We start from the raw sequence: 16,123 nt of genomic DNA on the forward strand, positions 1-16,123 counted from the left end.
CTTTGGTCTCTTTGCCAGATTTTGGTTTTTATAATTAATAGTAAACTCAGTCTCGTAAGTGACTGACACGTGGGTTTACTCAGTAAGTATGTATATAATTTAAATGTTCGACATTTTCACTTGTAGTTTTCATTGTGGTGATAGAATTTATATAGGTCTTTCTTTTATAACTTGGTGTCATAGTTCACGGGCATTCAGGTCTGGCTTAACGTAGTGACTTGAGTCAGCTAGACTGAAGAAAGATGTTCCCTACCCCCAAAGAGTGAAATTAGCCATAGGGATATCAAAATCAAGAGGTCTGTAAAGCTTTTTAGACAATTTTTGAGACGTAGCAAATAAGTTCTGGGAGGGCTGTAAATGGCACGTGCAAATACAGGTGTTTATTGTTATTTGTAGCCTGTATAATATACTTGCTGTTTTTGACTTACTACAGCTGCTAATGTAAGATGTGTTCTTCGTGTTTTTGTCACTCATTTTTCCAAGGAACTGCTGAGGTTGTGGCTTTGGTGTTGTAATACTAGGGCAGTTTCACTGGTTGTAGTTCCCACGTACAGGGAAGCATTGAGCAGACTTACTAAGAAACCCAGGATAATAAACCTTAAGTGGTTTCTACAGCTAACTTTTAGAGCTTACATGTTTCACAGAACCAGTGGTTTTGTTACAGAAGAAGACAGGCCTAGTAAATGTTTACGCTGTGGCTCGTTACCCAGGGCCTAGATTCACTGAAGGACTTGACTGTTTTAGCACCTCAGCTCTTGCGGAGTGAGGTTCTTAATCCCCACAGCTGAATGCAATATTCCTCCACGTCCTCACTTGCCTGAGCAGTATGGTAGATTTGGATGTCTTAGTGGACAATGTAGGAAAAATACACCGGGTGGTGAGCTGTCTAGCAAGAGCTATTTGGTGGTAGAGTAAGTAGAGAGATACTTGAAATGCCACTTCGTATTCAAAGCCGCAGCGTGGCATCGGGATCCCTGGTGTGGTAAGGCACCTTCCCAAGAGCGGAGGAAATGCCTTGTTCTCCTGAAATGAGGGCACAGGAATGGTGGCAGTTGTACTTGGCTTTTTTTAGTTAAGCTGTTCAGCTGGGAAATAAAAGACTTAAATTCTGTTGTCTGCTCAGGTGGCAAGGTACAGTTCAACACCTGCCACTTACGCAGCGGGTGCCTCAGCGATATATTTCTACACTGGACTATTTCCCTGACTTACTCCTGAAGTTGTGCTGCAGTGGAGAGGTATGAATCTTGAATCTGCAGCGTGTCAGTTCAGGCATTTCTGCTAGGCTTGTGTTCCTGCATCTAGAAATCCTATTATAGGTAAATTGAAGCCTTTGGATTCAAGCTTTGGACAAGCTTGAATTTGCAGGATTAGTGCTCTGTTAGGCCATAAGTAAAAGCTGTTCAGCACTCAGTTGTCATAATACCTGTTTTCTTGCAGGTGTTCTCACTAAGTTACTTTTAAATTAGACTTAATACTGTTGGTTTATTAGGAATGCCAGGATTGTCACTCAGATGGCGTATGCTGCAGCTTGGCCTCGCGCTTGTGATTTATGTAGGCCTTAAGCAGAAGCTCCTCAGTTCTGAGAATGTTTAAGGGGAAGAGAAGACTACACAGGGACTTGAGACTCTTCCAGGTCAGAAAGGAGGTGCCTAATTACACTAAGTAGATGCACAAGTTTTGGGGTTGGTGATTGATTTTTTTGTAGGTGTTGCAATTGGATATAAGTACTGGTGTTCTTTGAGTCTGACCCCAAATAGCTTTATGGTGTTACAGTACTGCCCTGGATTTTTCCTTGACTTCTGTGGCCTCCCTTACAGACTTGCCTTTAAGGAAAAGTGACAAGGCCAAGATCTGCTGGTTCAGGCTGCTTGCAGCAGGCATTCTGTATGGAGCCTTGCAGAGTAGGTTTCTCCCACAGTAACGCTAATGTTCTTGTCCCATGAACGGGCCGCCCTGCAGAAGTATGTTTTTAAAAAAATCTTTCCTGAAAGTTTTCAGGATATGTATTGAAAGGCCTGTAATTGTTGTATTTTTATTTTTTATAATTTGGTTTACAGCATAGTTTAATGAACAGTTGTAGGAACATATGGTGACTGCTGTTACTTGCAAGTATGCTGTTGGAAGTATGGTGACTGTAGTGCAGTATCAGGAATGAGAGACTAGGGAAGGACAGGGATTTTTATAATCCTTGTTACTGTAGAGCATATGATTTTTTGTAGTGCATCTTCGAATGTAATTGCTTTGCTTGAATCTGATACCAGATTAAATCAGATATGGTAAGTAGGCATCGCGATTATTGTAAGCTTGTATATTAGTTGATAAAGTCTTGCTGACTAACCTTTATGGTGTTTTTTTTTTAAAAAAAAAAAAAAACAACACACATTGGATAAAGTAGAAATAAATCAAATAGGAACACAGATGCCTATAAACAAAAAATGGTTCAGCTGATACCCAAACAAAACTAGCCAGCCCAAAGATCTTACATGACTAGGTGTCACTTTTCTGTCTTGCTGGATTGGCTGCCATGGCAAGTTGATCTTTGAAAAGTAAGGCTTTGCTAAAGCCATTAGTAGGCTTCCTTACATCTCACATTATTTGTATGCATCAGGGGCCTCCGGTATGCCTGAATGCCTGTTAAGGTCAGTCTTCTGCTTGGAATTCTTCAAGTTTTCCTCCTAATGCTTGTGAAGACTTCATATGGGCCAATTCTTGTTGTTACCTTAGCTTTAAGACAGTCTCTCTGAGCACTGCTGTGTATTACAGTGCTTTTCGCAACACGTTCTGGGTGGATAGTGTTTCTGGAAGCCTCTTTGAATTCAGTGCAAAGGTGGCCTTAGTCCTTTCATCATATTCTGAAGAATGCTTTGAAATACTGATACAGAAAGAATGTTTTTACAGTCTTGTATTAAATAGACAGATGCGAATACTTCAAAATCCTCCTACCTTTGTGGCTTTATCCAACTTGTTGAAAGGCTAAGCCACCTTAGCCTTTGACACTTAAAGGTCACACTATGTCCAGCTGTTACAAATTTGCTGGTGAGTCTTTTTTTCTAAATGCAAAAGCATATTTCATCAGAGCACACAGAGTTCCAGGAGCATTCAGAAATGCACTACAGCCTGAGCTCTGTAAACTAGTGATTTGAAGCAACCTTCTGATTCTTTTTGAGGAGGAAGAGGAAAAAATCCTCACTGAACTGGTTCTCCATCTCCTGCACCTTTAGTTGCTATTTCAAAAGAGGCTGTCTGTCACATTTGTGAATGAAAAACCTTAATCTCTCCAAGAAACATGATTGTTGTCTGTGTCACTGAGTAAATGTTGCTTTCCCTGGAAACCAGATTGGTACTTAAATAGCGGATGATTTGTTACAGCACCGTCTGTTACTGCTTGAATGGGTGTTAGTCACTCTTAGGCCCTCCGTCCTGCTTGATGGAAACCAGCAGAAATAACTTCAAAATCGCCTGGAGGCTGACCTGCCTCTTGCATCAGTGCTGGAGAAAGTATAGGGTATGCTTGCAGTTCTTTGCCGCTTTTGAAAAACTCTAGTCCTAAGCATAAAACATGCTTTTTCACTGAGACCTAGATTGACAACAATATATTCGATATAGCTATAGTTGCTGTAAGGGAGGATGAGGCTTCTTAGGTTTTCATCTGTTCTGGGGAAAAATAAGTTGTCATTTTCAGCTTGGGCATATTTTCATCTAAATTTCTGTACCAGAATCCTAGCTGCTTTCATTCCTTCTAGGTACTTTTCTGTAGGAAGTTCATGATGAATAATCCCAAACTTTTGTATAAAATGTTACTTGTGTTTTATGTAAACAATGATTATATCCAGAGCTAGGAATTTTATCACTTGCATGTGTTCTTTTCAGTATGCTTATTAATTAGCAACAGATTATGAAACTTAGACTTTAAATATAAACACATTTTTTAAACAAAGTAAGGACTTAGACTTTCGTGTTTACTTTACAAAATGTTAAAAAGCTTATTCAAAGGTTTGGCTAGTGTGGTGAGTGTGGTTTCTTCCATCTGTATTAAAAGCAATGCATTAAAACAAGTACAGCGTTAAGCTGAATTGAAAAGTGTCAATTTGCTAACAAATTAAAGTTTTTGCAGCTGCAGTTACAATGCCAATTTAGTAGTATGTGATTTTTGTCCTACTCATCCAAAATGTCAGCCCAGAAGTAATTTGCTTGAGATTTTAGGCCGAACTCTGGATTTAACTGCATAAACATAAAAGTTTTATTTTCCGCTACTGTTCTTATTTTTTAATTGACAGCTAAAAGAAAAATGGGGAGAAAACTTTCATCCTTGGGGTTCAGAGATTAAAGGATAGAACCTTACTACTAGAACTTTACGTAAATAGTTGAGAACCCTTTCAGGAAAATAAATTACTCTGACTTTGCGTTATATTGTCACATCAAAGCTTCAATATAAACTTTCCCCTTAACAGGTACATTAATGGGTAACGGCAACTCTCAGGTTCCCGGTATGGAAAAACGTTACAAAATACTTAGATATACGCCATTGCTGAACATACATTGCATACAAGCATTAAGGTGCTTCTATCACTGGAGCTAAAGAACTTGTAGGTTGATCTTACACTTATGTACTCGGTTGGAGGTTTGGAAATTATTGCAGAAGTTGATTATGCCCATCCCTCCTCACACCCCACCAAAAAAAGGGGGGGGGAGAGGGGGACTTGTAATGGTGTAAAAACACTAATGAAACTGTGAACTTTGTAGCTATTGAATTGTTTGGGTTTGACTTCTTTTGCAAAGCATTGAGTATCTTTATCTATCTTACCAAGCTGACCAGAAGCTTGGTCTGGCTTCTCTAGCCAGTTTTGATGGGACAGTATCTGTTCTCTGAAATAGAGAATAAAAAAAATAAAAAAAAAGCAGATCTGTATTTGTGAGAAAGCTGGCCAAGTTTTTTTTAGCCTGACAAAGACCTGTTCCTTTGCATGACCAACTTACACATTTGTCACCACAAATTAAAGTGGAAAGATTCTGAAAAGGGAGAAAATGCAAACGCTTCTTTATATAGTCTTCAGCCAAATGTACATAATGCCTTTCTCAGCATTATTTTTTGGAAGGAAAGGACTGTATATTGTTACCTTGGAATTAATTATCAGTTAATTTAAAATTTATTTTTAATGTCTTTACATTGGCATCTGGTACATGAAGCTGGGATGTTACAGAACTAAAACTGTATATGCCTTTTTGAAAAGCTGTATTGGTTATGTCTGGGTGTTGCTGAAGTAATAGTTATGAAGAACAAAAGTTTTGCTTCACTAGATCTATGTGTGCCAACAGTTGAGAATACAAGAATAATCCAGCAACTGCTTTTCACGTTTAGAGGGTTAGAGTGACTAAATTGCTAATAGCACTAGAGAAGTTAGGTAGAGGAAAGCATGTTGGAAAGGTCTTATCAAGGAGCAGTCCTGTCTTCACACCTTATTTGCTTATTACTTCACTGCAATAGCTTCCATTAGAGTATGTTCCAACTGTTTATGCAGTGAAGTATGTAATGCTGGCATATGATGAAAAGAGTAAAATTTGTTTTCACAAACTTATTTCTATGTTCATTAAGGTTTCCTGACCAGTCTTAAAGTTTAGACTCAACCTCTTAGTATCTATCATATAGTGTAGTAACGAAAAAATGTGGCTCTCTTTAGACCTTAGTTTTCTTTCTCGGGTTGATTCTTCCTTAAGAAGCCTTGGGCTGAGGAAACTAAAAATTGTATTTGATATGCTTGTTTTGAAGGCGTTCTTGGAAATCACTTAATTTCATTCGATTGCCTTTGAAAACATTTGGGGGAGTAGAATCAGCAGGCAGATGTTAACCTGCCTTGTAAAGCCACCCTCTTTTGGTTAAATGATGATAATAATGGTGTAGCTTTGAAGTGCTGCTGCTATTTCAGATGGCATTGTAAGAAAACAAGTTACTCTTGTAGTAATGCAGGCATAGAATCAGTAAATGTAGTGATATGTATTATACACTGGTTGTATTTAAACAGTTAAGCTTGTCTTTGAAATTGGAAATGCGTACTGTGATGCACCCAGTGAGACAGCTTGAAGCAGGTGGATACACTTGTAATAGCTTTGCTTTACATTCACTATATGAAGTTACGGTTGTGAATATATGCCTTTTCATAGCCAGGTATTAGTTAATTTGTGTGTGCCAGTCAATGTAGATAAATGCTTTACATTTAAAATATAAAAGTTCAGACCAGACAGACGTTAGGAAGTAAGGACAAGATTGCTGAAGCTAACGTCTGAGGTTTTGTTTCCACATCTGCAGCTAGCTGGTATCTAATGAATGTGAAGTTGTCTGGTACTATTCCTGGTTCCATGCATTTATTTTCAAGTGGGTCCTTAATTACTTTTGGAAGATATTTGGTAGTCGTGTGGCATGGCTCTTTCTTCAAGCTTTTACATTCTCCACAGTATTGCTATACATACCATATCTTTTGAAAATTTTCAATAGAAAGACTTTCTTAGCCTTGATCTCTGGTTGTATTGTAAATCTATTAGAAGCTGTTAGTGTAAGCAGTGATTAAAAGAGTCGTATGAAAAACTTGTCCAAGTAAAGCACAAGTTCAAGCATCCCATAAGAATTTCCGTTTTTTAATTTTATTTTATTTTCCAATGGAAACTGTTGAGAGTGTAATTTTGATGCTCCTTGAAGTTAAAGGAGGGTCTGCTGCACTACTTGATGCAGTGATATTTGTGATATTTTTTTCCCCTCTCCGCAGTCTCTGTACCCTTTCTTATACATCTTGTGTTTTTATATAAATCGGTGAGAAAACTTGGGAACCACTGTGGAGGTGACAGTAGTAATGCATTCGATAATGGAGGTGTTGTCAAGCTTTTGTGAATTTGGCCAGACTCCCCAACCACCCCCAAGATGGTTTAAGTATTTTGTTACAATTTAACACTTATTTTGTTTAGAATTTACTGTGTCAGTATTTTAGCATCAACTGTTTCAGGCGAAAAGGGTTTCTTCCTGCAAATTGTCAATCAAGCAGAGGCTACCAACTTGTGATTCAGATTTTTCTGCATGCTCCTGCTTGTTGAGAGAGCTGGTTGTTGACTATTTTCTTTGTTTTTAGTTTTGTGTGGTTACTTGAGAGATTTATAGAATTAAGGAATGGTTTGGGTTGGAAGGGACTTCAGATCATCTATTTCCAACCTTCTTTTACTAGGCAATTCCTATGCTGTGCCTCCTTATTTCTTTTTAACATAGTGTTTTTCCTACCCTGTCTTCTGAGGTCTGGTCATTATTTTGAAAATGTAGCGGACAGTTTCATCTTACAAAAGAAAGCATATTCTTTCACTGATCTCTGCAATGTGATTCATTATTTTGTAACCCTACTTTCACTTTCAATGCAACCTGATAAACTCTGGTGTTGTCATAGCAGTTACAACATTGTTTCCTTTTCACTAATTGGTAAACTTGGATTGCCTACCTAGTAGCTGTTGAAAGCTAATTGATTTTTCAGCCTACTTGAACTTTAGCCTAAATGGCATACCAAAAAAATTGCAGAAGAACAATGTGGAAGATCAGATTCCATCCTGGGCGGCTCAGCAGTGGGCTCTGTACATTGGTTGTTTCCTGATATGAGGGGATTCTTTTGGATTATAGTCTGAAAGGCATACCACTTGCTTATAGGGACAGCCTGGTGTAATCTCCAGCAGTACTGGAAATTTAAAGACCAGTTATTTTGTGTGTTGTTGCCTTCATAAAGTCTGAAGAGAACTCCTGTTTTGCTGGGATTATATGGGACTGTATTTTTAGATCAGGTTTTGTAGTGACCACATCTGAAATACAGAACGACTTCAAATAAGATTTTAGATGCAACATTTTTGAATTGGTCAGTGATAGTCCTACTGAAATGTTTTTGAAATAGTATGTAAGAGCACATAAGGATCCTGAAGAGTAAAGCCATCATCATGGTCCCAGTAAAAGCCAGTACTGAGTTTGCAGAATGTTTATGAACAAACATTTCCTTAAGAAAAAAGAAATTGTAAGCATTTTGTAGAGCTTTATATAACTTCAGGCACCCATAGGGCAATCTCTCAGATCTTCTCATGGATATGTTCATCTTTGAAGACAAGCAGAATATTCCTGAATAGAATAGATAACTGATTGGGATGGAATGCTAGGAAGATGGAAACTTTTCACTCTCGGTTAAATTACTGTCCTGTCCTCTTCCTACCGTTTGATCTTTTGTTAGAGTTCTGGAAGCAGTATAGAAGCCCTTTTTTTTATTTTTTTATTTTTTAAACTGGCTTAATAAAAGTTAAATGTTGTTTTCCACTCATCCAATGCTGCAGCAATCTCTTCTGACTTTGTAGGAAGTCTGTAGATATTTTTTTTGGCTTATCACGGGAGCACGCTGTGATCAGAGATTGCTCCTTAAAGTGAAAGAGAACCTAAATATGCAAGGGACTTCAAAAAAGCTGGAGACTGATTCAGTTTAAGCAGCTATCATGCACTTTCAGCAATTATGAAAGAGATTATTTGTTTTAATAATAATTAGTTGTCTTTTTTTTTTTTTCTATTTTTAGAAAGTTGCTCTAGCATACCAGCGTTCTGACTGGTAGAATCTAAATTTTGGGTTTCAAGTTTGAGTGTTGTTCGTAATTGATTTTCACGTGTTCACATACATGTAAGTCGACACGCTCTCTTCCTGCTAGAGGTCTCTTTGTACATGCATTCGGAGCGGTCCTCTTTCCTAAGTGTCCGTGTTAAGAGGCTGAGCTCTCAGGTTTTTCGTTCTCGTGCTGAGTGAAAACATTCTTCTGTAGCTGTTGCAGTTAGGATTTACTTCTCTTGAACGTGGGAAGCAAAGATTTTTTGTGTCGCTTTGGAAGAGCTCTTTCTTATCACTGTCTACTTATCTAGCTGCGTGTGTGCTTTTTCTTTCTTGTCTGGATATACTTCTGGTGTGCTTTAGGATTATAGTTTTCTTTTTGTTGTTGCATTGTGTGTGATGCATTGCAATGAATACACAGTGATCTTTCTCTCTGTGTTTCCAACTAATGGCCTCAATCTCTTCATGTGAAGGAAGAAAAAGTATCTACCTCAGGCTAGAAAAGGCTTAGTTCACCAACTTTTTTAAGCACTGCTGATGGCTTGTGTTGGAAGGTGTGATAGAGGTGCATAGTACATAGATAGAGGTGCATAGACCCAGTTCCATTTTTGTTTCTGTCAGTAAGTCCATTAAGTTATTCCTAATAATCTTACTACATTGGTGGCCTACTGAATTTTGTCCTGTTGGCTTCTGATTGCTTCAGTTGATACCATTTGTGCTGTGTCTCACATCTGGTCTTAGTAGATGATTTGCCAATGCTCAAAAAGAGCAAAGAGCTCATCAGCAAACTCTTATTTTTTCCATTGTCACTAATAGAAACACCCGGCTTAAGGAACTTCAGTAATCACATTCTTTTATCTCTTTATATCTTCTCAAAACCAGTAACTGTTATTCTTTCCTTAGAAAGCCTGCCTACTGTGCAGTTCTCCTACTAGTCACGGTCTGTGCCACTTGAACAAAGTTTTCAGTGCCATGTCATGGCTGTGAAATCTAGCTAGGTTGAATGAATTGTATTTCTTGCTATAAAAAAATCAGTTAATTTACTGAAGGAATTCTGCTGAATTTGGCTGCTACACTCTACTCCATGATTCATTCTGCATTTTACTCCCTCCCACTGCTATCCCACGTGCTGTTTTTTTACTCTCCTTAAAAACTAGTTTTTAAGTTTTTCATACCACCTACTGATAACAACTCAAAAAGGCTTGTTATTGCTCCAGTCTCTCTCCCTCTGTAGATAATACTTTTCTGTTTTCAAACAGCAAATTATTTTCAAGGATCTAAAATATTGTTTTGTATAGTAGTTTCACAACTCTGTTCTCCTTGGTTTAGGAACTTCAAATTCTTCAAAACTGAGAGGAAAAGAAGAGCTACCCTTTTTCTTTCTCTTAACCAACATTCCTCTCTTTGTGACTTTAGTCTTCATTGTGTAGCATCACGAGTTCTTTCCTGCTTGTGGCTGAGGAGTCCGTGCTACTAGCTTTGCTAACAGCAGTGTCTTAACACGCTCACTTTTGGGCAGTGATTACTTTGTAGGGACAGCTCTGAATTAACTTTTTTTGTTGTTGTTGTTCTGATGGGCAGCCTCTTCTCTTTACCACTGATTTCCTCTCATTCAGCAGGGGAAGGTTCCAAACAGAATAAGCAGTTCATCTTCTTCAGGATGTAGTCTTCAGAGAGTTCTTGCATCTTTGATTTAAAAGGGATAGGGTGGGGAAAGCTTCATTTTTGCTCAAGACCCTCATCTAGTTTGCCAAAGTTATAGCTTCATTGATTTATTTCAACCTTCCCTTTTGCAAGTTAACATTTAATTTCTGTTCCAAATGACCAACTCCTGTGTTATTATTGAAGACATTCCATTGTGAAGTATCACTTACTAATCCAAAATATTTTTGTTTTTAAAAAAAAATCTACTGGATATCGCACTCTGGCAGTGTTTGCCCTTTAATTTTAATAGCAATTATGTCCTGGAAGCTTATCTCTAACAATGATTTTTGTTCTTAGAGTACCAAGGGTCTTTATTTCAAAGTAGTTATATACCAGCCTTGAGGGGCTGTACTAAAAGATTTGTCCTTTCCTAAAGCATGTTTTACAGCAGACTCTGGCCATATTTAGAATAAAGCTATTTACACTGTACTAATTACTGAATAGTAGATCACTGTGTTTTCCTTTACATAAGAAACAAATGTCATCCACATAACACTTCAGTCTAACATCTAGGAGTTTCTTAAAAATGGTCTATCTGAGACATGTCTTGCAGGGAAGGATTAAAAAGATCTGTCATCTAAGAATCTGATTTTTTTCTTCTGTTTTTAATTTTTCCCTTCACCATGGTTAGCAAATAGTTCTTTACATGGCATGACTTGTTTTCCTTGTAAAGCAAGTCTTCACATTGCAGGCTCTGAGAGGACCCTGAAATTCTATTTATGAAGAACTTTAATGTTAGGAAGCTCGATGCTTTTCTGTTTCTTTTGTTGGGGAAAGGGAAGGGTATTGGAAATCTCTATGTAAATACTCATTTTCCAGGTTTTTACTGTACATTTGTAAAGCTTAGCCTTGGGCTGAAGTTCCTTCCCCTTTGCACCTGCCTCCCTACACCGTCTCCCTTTAATAAGATGAGCTTTCTGCATTCAAAACACACCACGAAGTTGTAGCTTTGCCTTGGTTGTTGGAGCTCGCTTAGCCTAAATAAATTCTGCATTCTTAGCTGTTGTGATGTTAGTGTCACTCACTTGGAGCTCTGGTTTTATTTCCCATCTTTTTCTGTAGGATGCTTCTATTAAGAATCCATTCCTTCTGGAGTAGTGGGCAAAACAGAACATAAAACTCAGATCGGTTTATGTTCCTTTTTCCCTAATCCAGAAACTTTTATGGAAGCTACCTGTAGTAAGAACAACCTCTGTCACATAATGGAAAGCAGTGGTGTAGTAGGTGTAGCAGCCTTTACCAGTGGGGGTGCGTGCAGGGGTGTGGGTGTGGATGTGCTCTAAGACTGGGGGCAAAGACTTGGACTTCTTGTCTTAGTCTCAGCCTGTAAGATAGTGAGGACAGTGCTTGCCTCATGGGATTTTTGAGACTTAGTTCACTAGATTTTGAATGATGGCCTCTGGAAGGTGCTGCAGAAGTGCACAGTGCTACTGCGTGCGGGCTGAACACCGTCATTTTTTTCTGGCAGTATATGGGCCTGCCACAGTTAGGGAAAGCTTTTTTTTTATTATTTTTTTTATTTTTGGTTCTGCTTTAAAGAAAATGCAAAAGTGCTTTACTGGGGAGAATAGAAAGGGGCTTTCTGAAGAGGTGCTGAAGACATGAAAATTCAGAGTGGTGATTGGTCACCTCTGCTTGATTGACAGGTTGCAGGGAAAAACAAAAACCCCTTTGTTCTGGCTTAATGGAACTGGAAAACAGAAAATGAGTATCAGGTAAAAATTCCTTTTTTAAAATCTTTGCAGTTCTCCTATGAAAAGTGGAGTTTTTACACAAATCCAAACCTCCCCCACTCCAATAAATTAGGAGTAGGAATTCCAGAAACAGGCAGTTGCTAAGTTGTGTAATGTGGGTTGTCTATGTCAGCGCGTTTTGTAGTGGGCAGGTGTCCTGAAACACCACGACAGCCAACCTTAATGGGCTAGCTTAGCAGAAAGGCAGAGGATTGAAAGGGTGTAGTGACTAAAGCCCTGAACTGGACCCAGCTCTCTGGTTAGGTTTATTAGCAGGACATTCAAGGGGAAGCTTTTATTTTCACTTCCTATACTGTGCCTGCTTTGTGGATAAAGTCTGTTAGTTTCTACTACTATCAATTTGGCATCTTTCATGAGCATTATTACAAAATTCAATGAGAAGTGAATAGTTCAAAAAAGTAAACTATGTTTTAAAGTAACTTCCATCTAGCAGTATACTGTCTTGCACATTTTATATAAAGTTCAACATCAGCACAACAAATTTGAGAATCGTAAATGAAAACAATTTATTTCTGATAACTTAATTATTTTGTATATTGATGTATTTCAGATTGAAGGACAAGGACACGGTGCAGTTTTTGACTGCAAGTGCTCTCCTGATGGACAGCATTTTGCATGTACTGATTCTCACGGTCACCTTCTGATTTTTGGCTTTGGTTCCAGTAGCAAATATGACAAGGTACAGTACAAGATGAATATCAGAATGTTTGTCTGTTTTGAATGCATTTGTGCAAGCTTTCCTTCAGTGCTTCATCTCAAGAGCCGGTATCTCAACACATTTTTCAGCCATGAATACAGGATGTTTCAGATTCCTGTTGTTGACACTGAGTTTTCTTTCTCTATCTCTTGTTTTAAGCTACAGACACATGCTATTTTGCATGGGAAATTAAAAAATAAATAAAAACCATGCAGTCACTGTCTCCTCTCTTAAGTGAGATGGTTGCAAGTGTCTGCTAGTGGATCCACATGGATAATGAGTAAACAGCATTAGAACTGAAAATAGTTAAATATTTTGCTTTATATATATTGGTTCCTAACTAAGGCAGAAGATGGGTGGACGTGTAATAGAACTAATTGCTGATACCTCTATTTAAACGCTGCATAGCCTGAGTGACAGTTATTTACAGTACATGCACTGTACATTCTAGTTAAAAATTTTATGTCTGCTAGTGTATTTCTGCTGTCATGGATGCTGTGGTGTTTACACAGCAGTGTTCTACTATTGCTGTGTAGTTAAAATATTACATCTTTATTCTTAAGTCATAATCAACATGGTCTATTCTAAGTGTGGGTGTCTTGTCACAGACTGTCATGACAGTGAAGATTTGTAGTCTTTAGGTTTTTTTGTTTTTTTTTTCCCCCCTGTTGATGAGCATGCCCTTTGAACTGTACCAGTTACACAGTTTGCAGTGCCTACAAAGTCCTTACTTTTACCACCCAGGAAAGAGGTGATGTGTCTCCACTCCTTCTAAGACTTAAGCAAACATACCTGCTCTAGGATTTTCATATCTGCATTTTCATATCTGGTACTTGAAGGCTGTTGATGAAGTGCTGGCTTCTGGATCTTGCCTCCTCCTGCTTGTGGATCTTTTGACTCAGACTGGCCTTGAAATCACTGTGGCAAACATCAGTGTGGAGGGGCTTGAAGGAGGGAGAGCAAAAGCAGTTTTAATCTTTGTCGTGTAAACCACTGCATTTCTTTCTGTAGTGTTCCAGCTCTTGTTTTGATGCCCATTACAGCAGCATTTTATACTGGGATTTTTTTTGTCATGTTTCTCAACTATAACTTGAAGTACTTGGCTGCTGTTGCTATCCCTCAGCTATTACTACAGTTAATCCACCTGAGCATTTTCCCTTTCATTCCAAAGACAATGAACAGGAGCAAAGATACCACAAGCAAGGAAAACCAACGCTATTAGATCAGTGTCAAGGTCCTTCCATCTTTCACTGTTCTTACTCTTCTAAACTTTAAAGTCTGTTGTGATGGAAAGGGTTTTCTTACTATATTGATGGACTGTTTGAGGTTTCTTTTTCTCTCCAATCATTGGTTTCTTTTTCTCTCCAGTCATTTTGAAAGTGCATAGTCCTCTGCAGCTCATAAATGCTGAAAATGAAATTGAAACCAAGAGCCAGTTTATCTTTGCTGTGATGGACCAGGGTTCTCCTTTATGTAACCATCTGAAAACTTTGCTTGTGAGGGATTAGACCTGTTTGAATAAAACCAGTTGCTTTTCACTTCCTGAATACAACAGACCTTTTGTTCTCTTGGGATTTTATCTGCAGTCTTTAAAAAAAAAAAAAAAAAAAAGGATTATTTTTTTTCAGTTATTAGATGATTTACAATGATTCTCTCCAGTTACTACTGTGCCAATCCCGTCTTAACCACAGAAAAAATAGGAACAAATAGGATTTACCTCTCAGTCTTAAATCTTGTCTTAGAAGTTACAGACCTCTTCCTTGTCTGATTCCGTCTCTTCTTTCATTTTTGTCTGACCTGTCTTGTAGAAAAGGTAACTACAGGTGGGTAGGTGCTGGAGATTTGGTGCTCTGTTTTCTGATGTCCCACCCTCAGCTCCTTATTCATTTGTTTCCAGACATCTTGTGAGAATACGTTCTGCTAGGATGTGCGTTTTTTGGCTTTAAAGTGGTTTCCATGCATCTCAGGGAATCAGGGAATGAGCTTTACAAGAGAAAGGAGTATGATAACCCATCCTGTACTCTTGTATTTGTGAAGTGTGCTCAGAGCAATGATTCTAGTTGAGACCATGTTAGTTTTGTTGAGAGAACAGGCTCTTGATTTTCCCTGTAAACGTTTTTTCATGTTGGGTTCAAATAGTATCTGGCTTATAGTTGATTGGAACCAATGTCCAGGTTTCCCCTTCCCTTCCCCCCCCCCCCCCCCCCCCCCCCCCCCCCCTTCTGGTATGATCTTGGCTGTGATGGTGTTGGGGTGATGGTGTTTCTTTTTCTCTTTTTTGATGGTACATATTTTTGTGGAGTAATTCTGTGTGAGTCGAAAAAGGACTATGCTTGTTGTTTGCTTTGAGCTCCTTCAGTATTTGACTCAATTAAGGGAATTGTATGTGAGCCAGCCTTAACTGAGATTTCTGACTGGGAGAAGATCATCAGAGATGAGTTGAGCTCACTGTCAACAGGCCATGTGCACTTCAGAAGTCCATGCATAGATGGAAGCTTGTCCAAAAATGCATAACTGACCTAAAGATACATACCTTTATGTTGATTCTAAATATTGCATTGGACTGTATCTCTGAGCCTTCTAAGGCTTTAGTACCTATAGACTACACAAACCACAGTTCCCTGTTTCAAGTTCACTGCTCCTGTGTGGTGCATTGGTGCAGTAGTGGGGAAAAACTCTTTGCACTTATGTAGGTGTGCCTGGTTGGAGAAACTGGGGTTTTTGAATGGGTAGTGTTGTTACTGAAGGACGGTCTGTTCGTAGAGCTCTGACCTTGTGGAAGGTTTTCGCATAACAGCAAAGTTGGGTTTGTAAAGTCAGATGTACAGAGGACTCATGTCCCAGTGGTCATTTATCTTCTTTTTTGTTGTGGATTTGATCTCTGATAGTATATCAAGAAACACATCTGTTTGTTAGTACTTCTAACTGTCTGCTTAACGTATGAGCAAATGAATATAGCCATTTAAGATTCTCTAAATCATGTAATTCTTCTGATTTTTCTGTGGACCTGGAGTAGCCTGAGGGATGAGATCATTCCTGAGGTTCCAGTAGGGACTTCTACCTGACAGTAGTGGAGTTCTACCTAACAGTTGGAGTTCTGCCTGACAGTTGGTCTGAGCCTGGGTTCTCCATGAAATGCCATTCTTATCTCATGGAATAAAAAAATAGTTGTTTACTCTCTCTACCATACCAGTGCAGAGTATACAGGAAAAATAATTGCAGAGAATTCCATCTTGATCTTGTACCAGAAACTATTGTGCTAGGAGAGGAAGAAGTTTCAGATCTCCTCTTTGATACAAAGTTTTGTAAGCACAGGATGTAGACAGCACTATACACATAAATCACAGCATGTTAAAACTCACAGTCTG

At 38.5% G+C, this 16,123-nt stretch overlaps 1 protein-coding gene across 2 annotated transcripts in view; it reads left to right on the forward strand.

The window, feature by feature from the left end:
* Positions 1-16,123, forward strand: part of PHIP (PHIP subunit of CUL4-Ring ligase complex) — a 115,175-nt gene that overhangs the window by 50,099 nt on the left and 48,953 nt on the right. For both annotated transcript variants that reach the window (XM_080585979.1, XM_080585980.1), the window contains exon 16: positions 12,609-12,737. In XM_080585979.1, the coding sequence (XP_080442105.1) occupies positions 12,609-12,737 (129 nt within the window). The remainder of the gene's footprint in view (positions 1-12,608; positions 12,738-16,123) is intronic.

Source organism: Anser brachyrhynchus (genome assembly GCF_964034855.1).
Source record: "Anser brachyrhynchus genome assembly, chromosome: 3".
NCBI lineage: Eukaryota > Metazoa > Chordata > Aves > Anseriformes > Anatidae > Anser > Anser brachyrhynchus.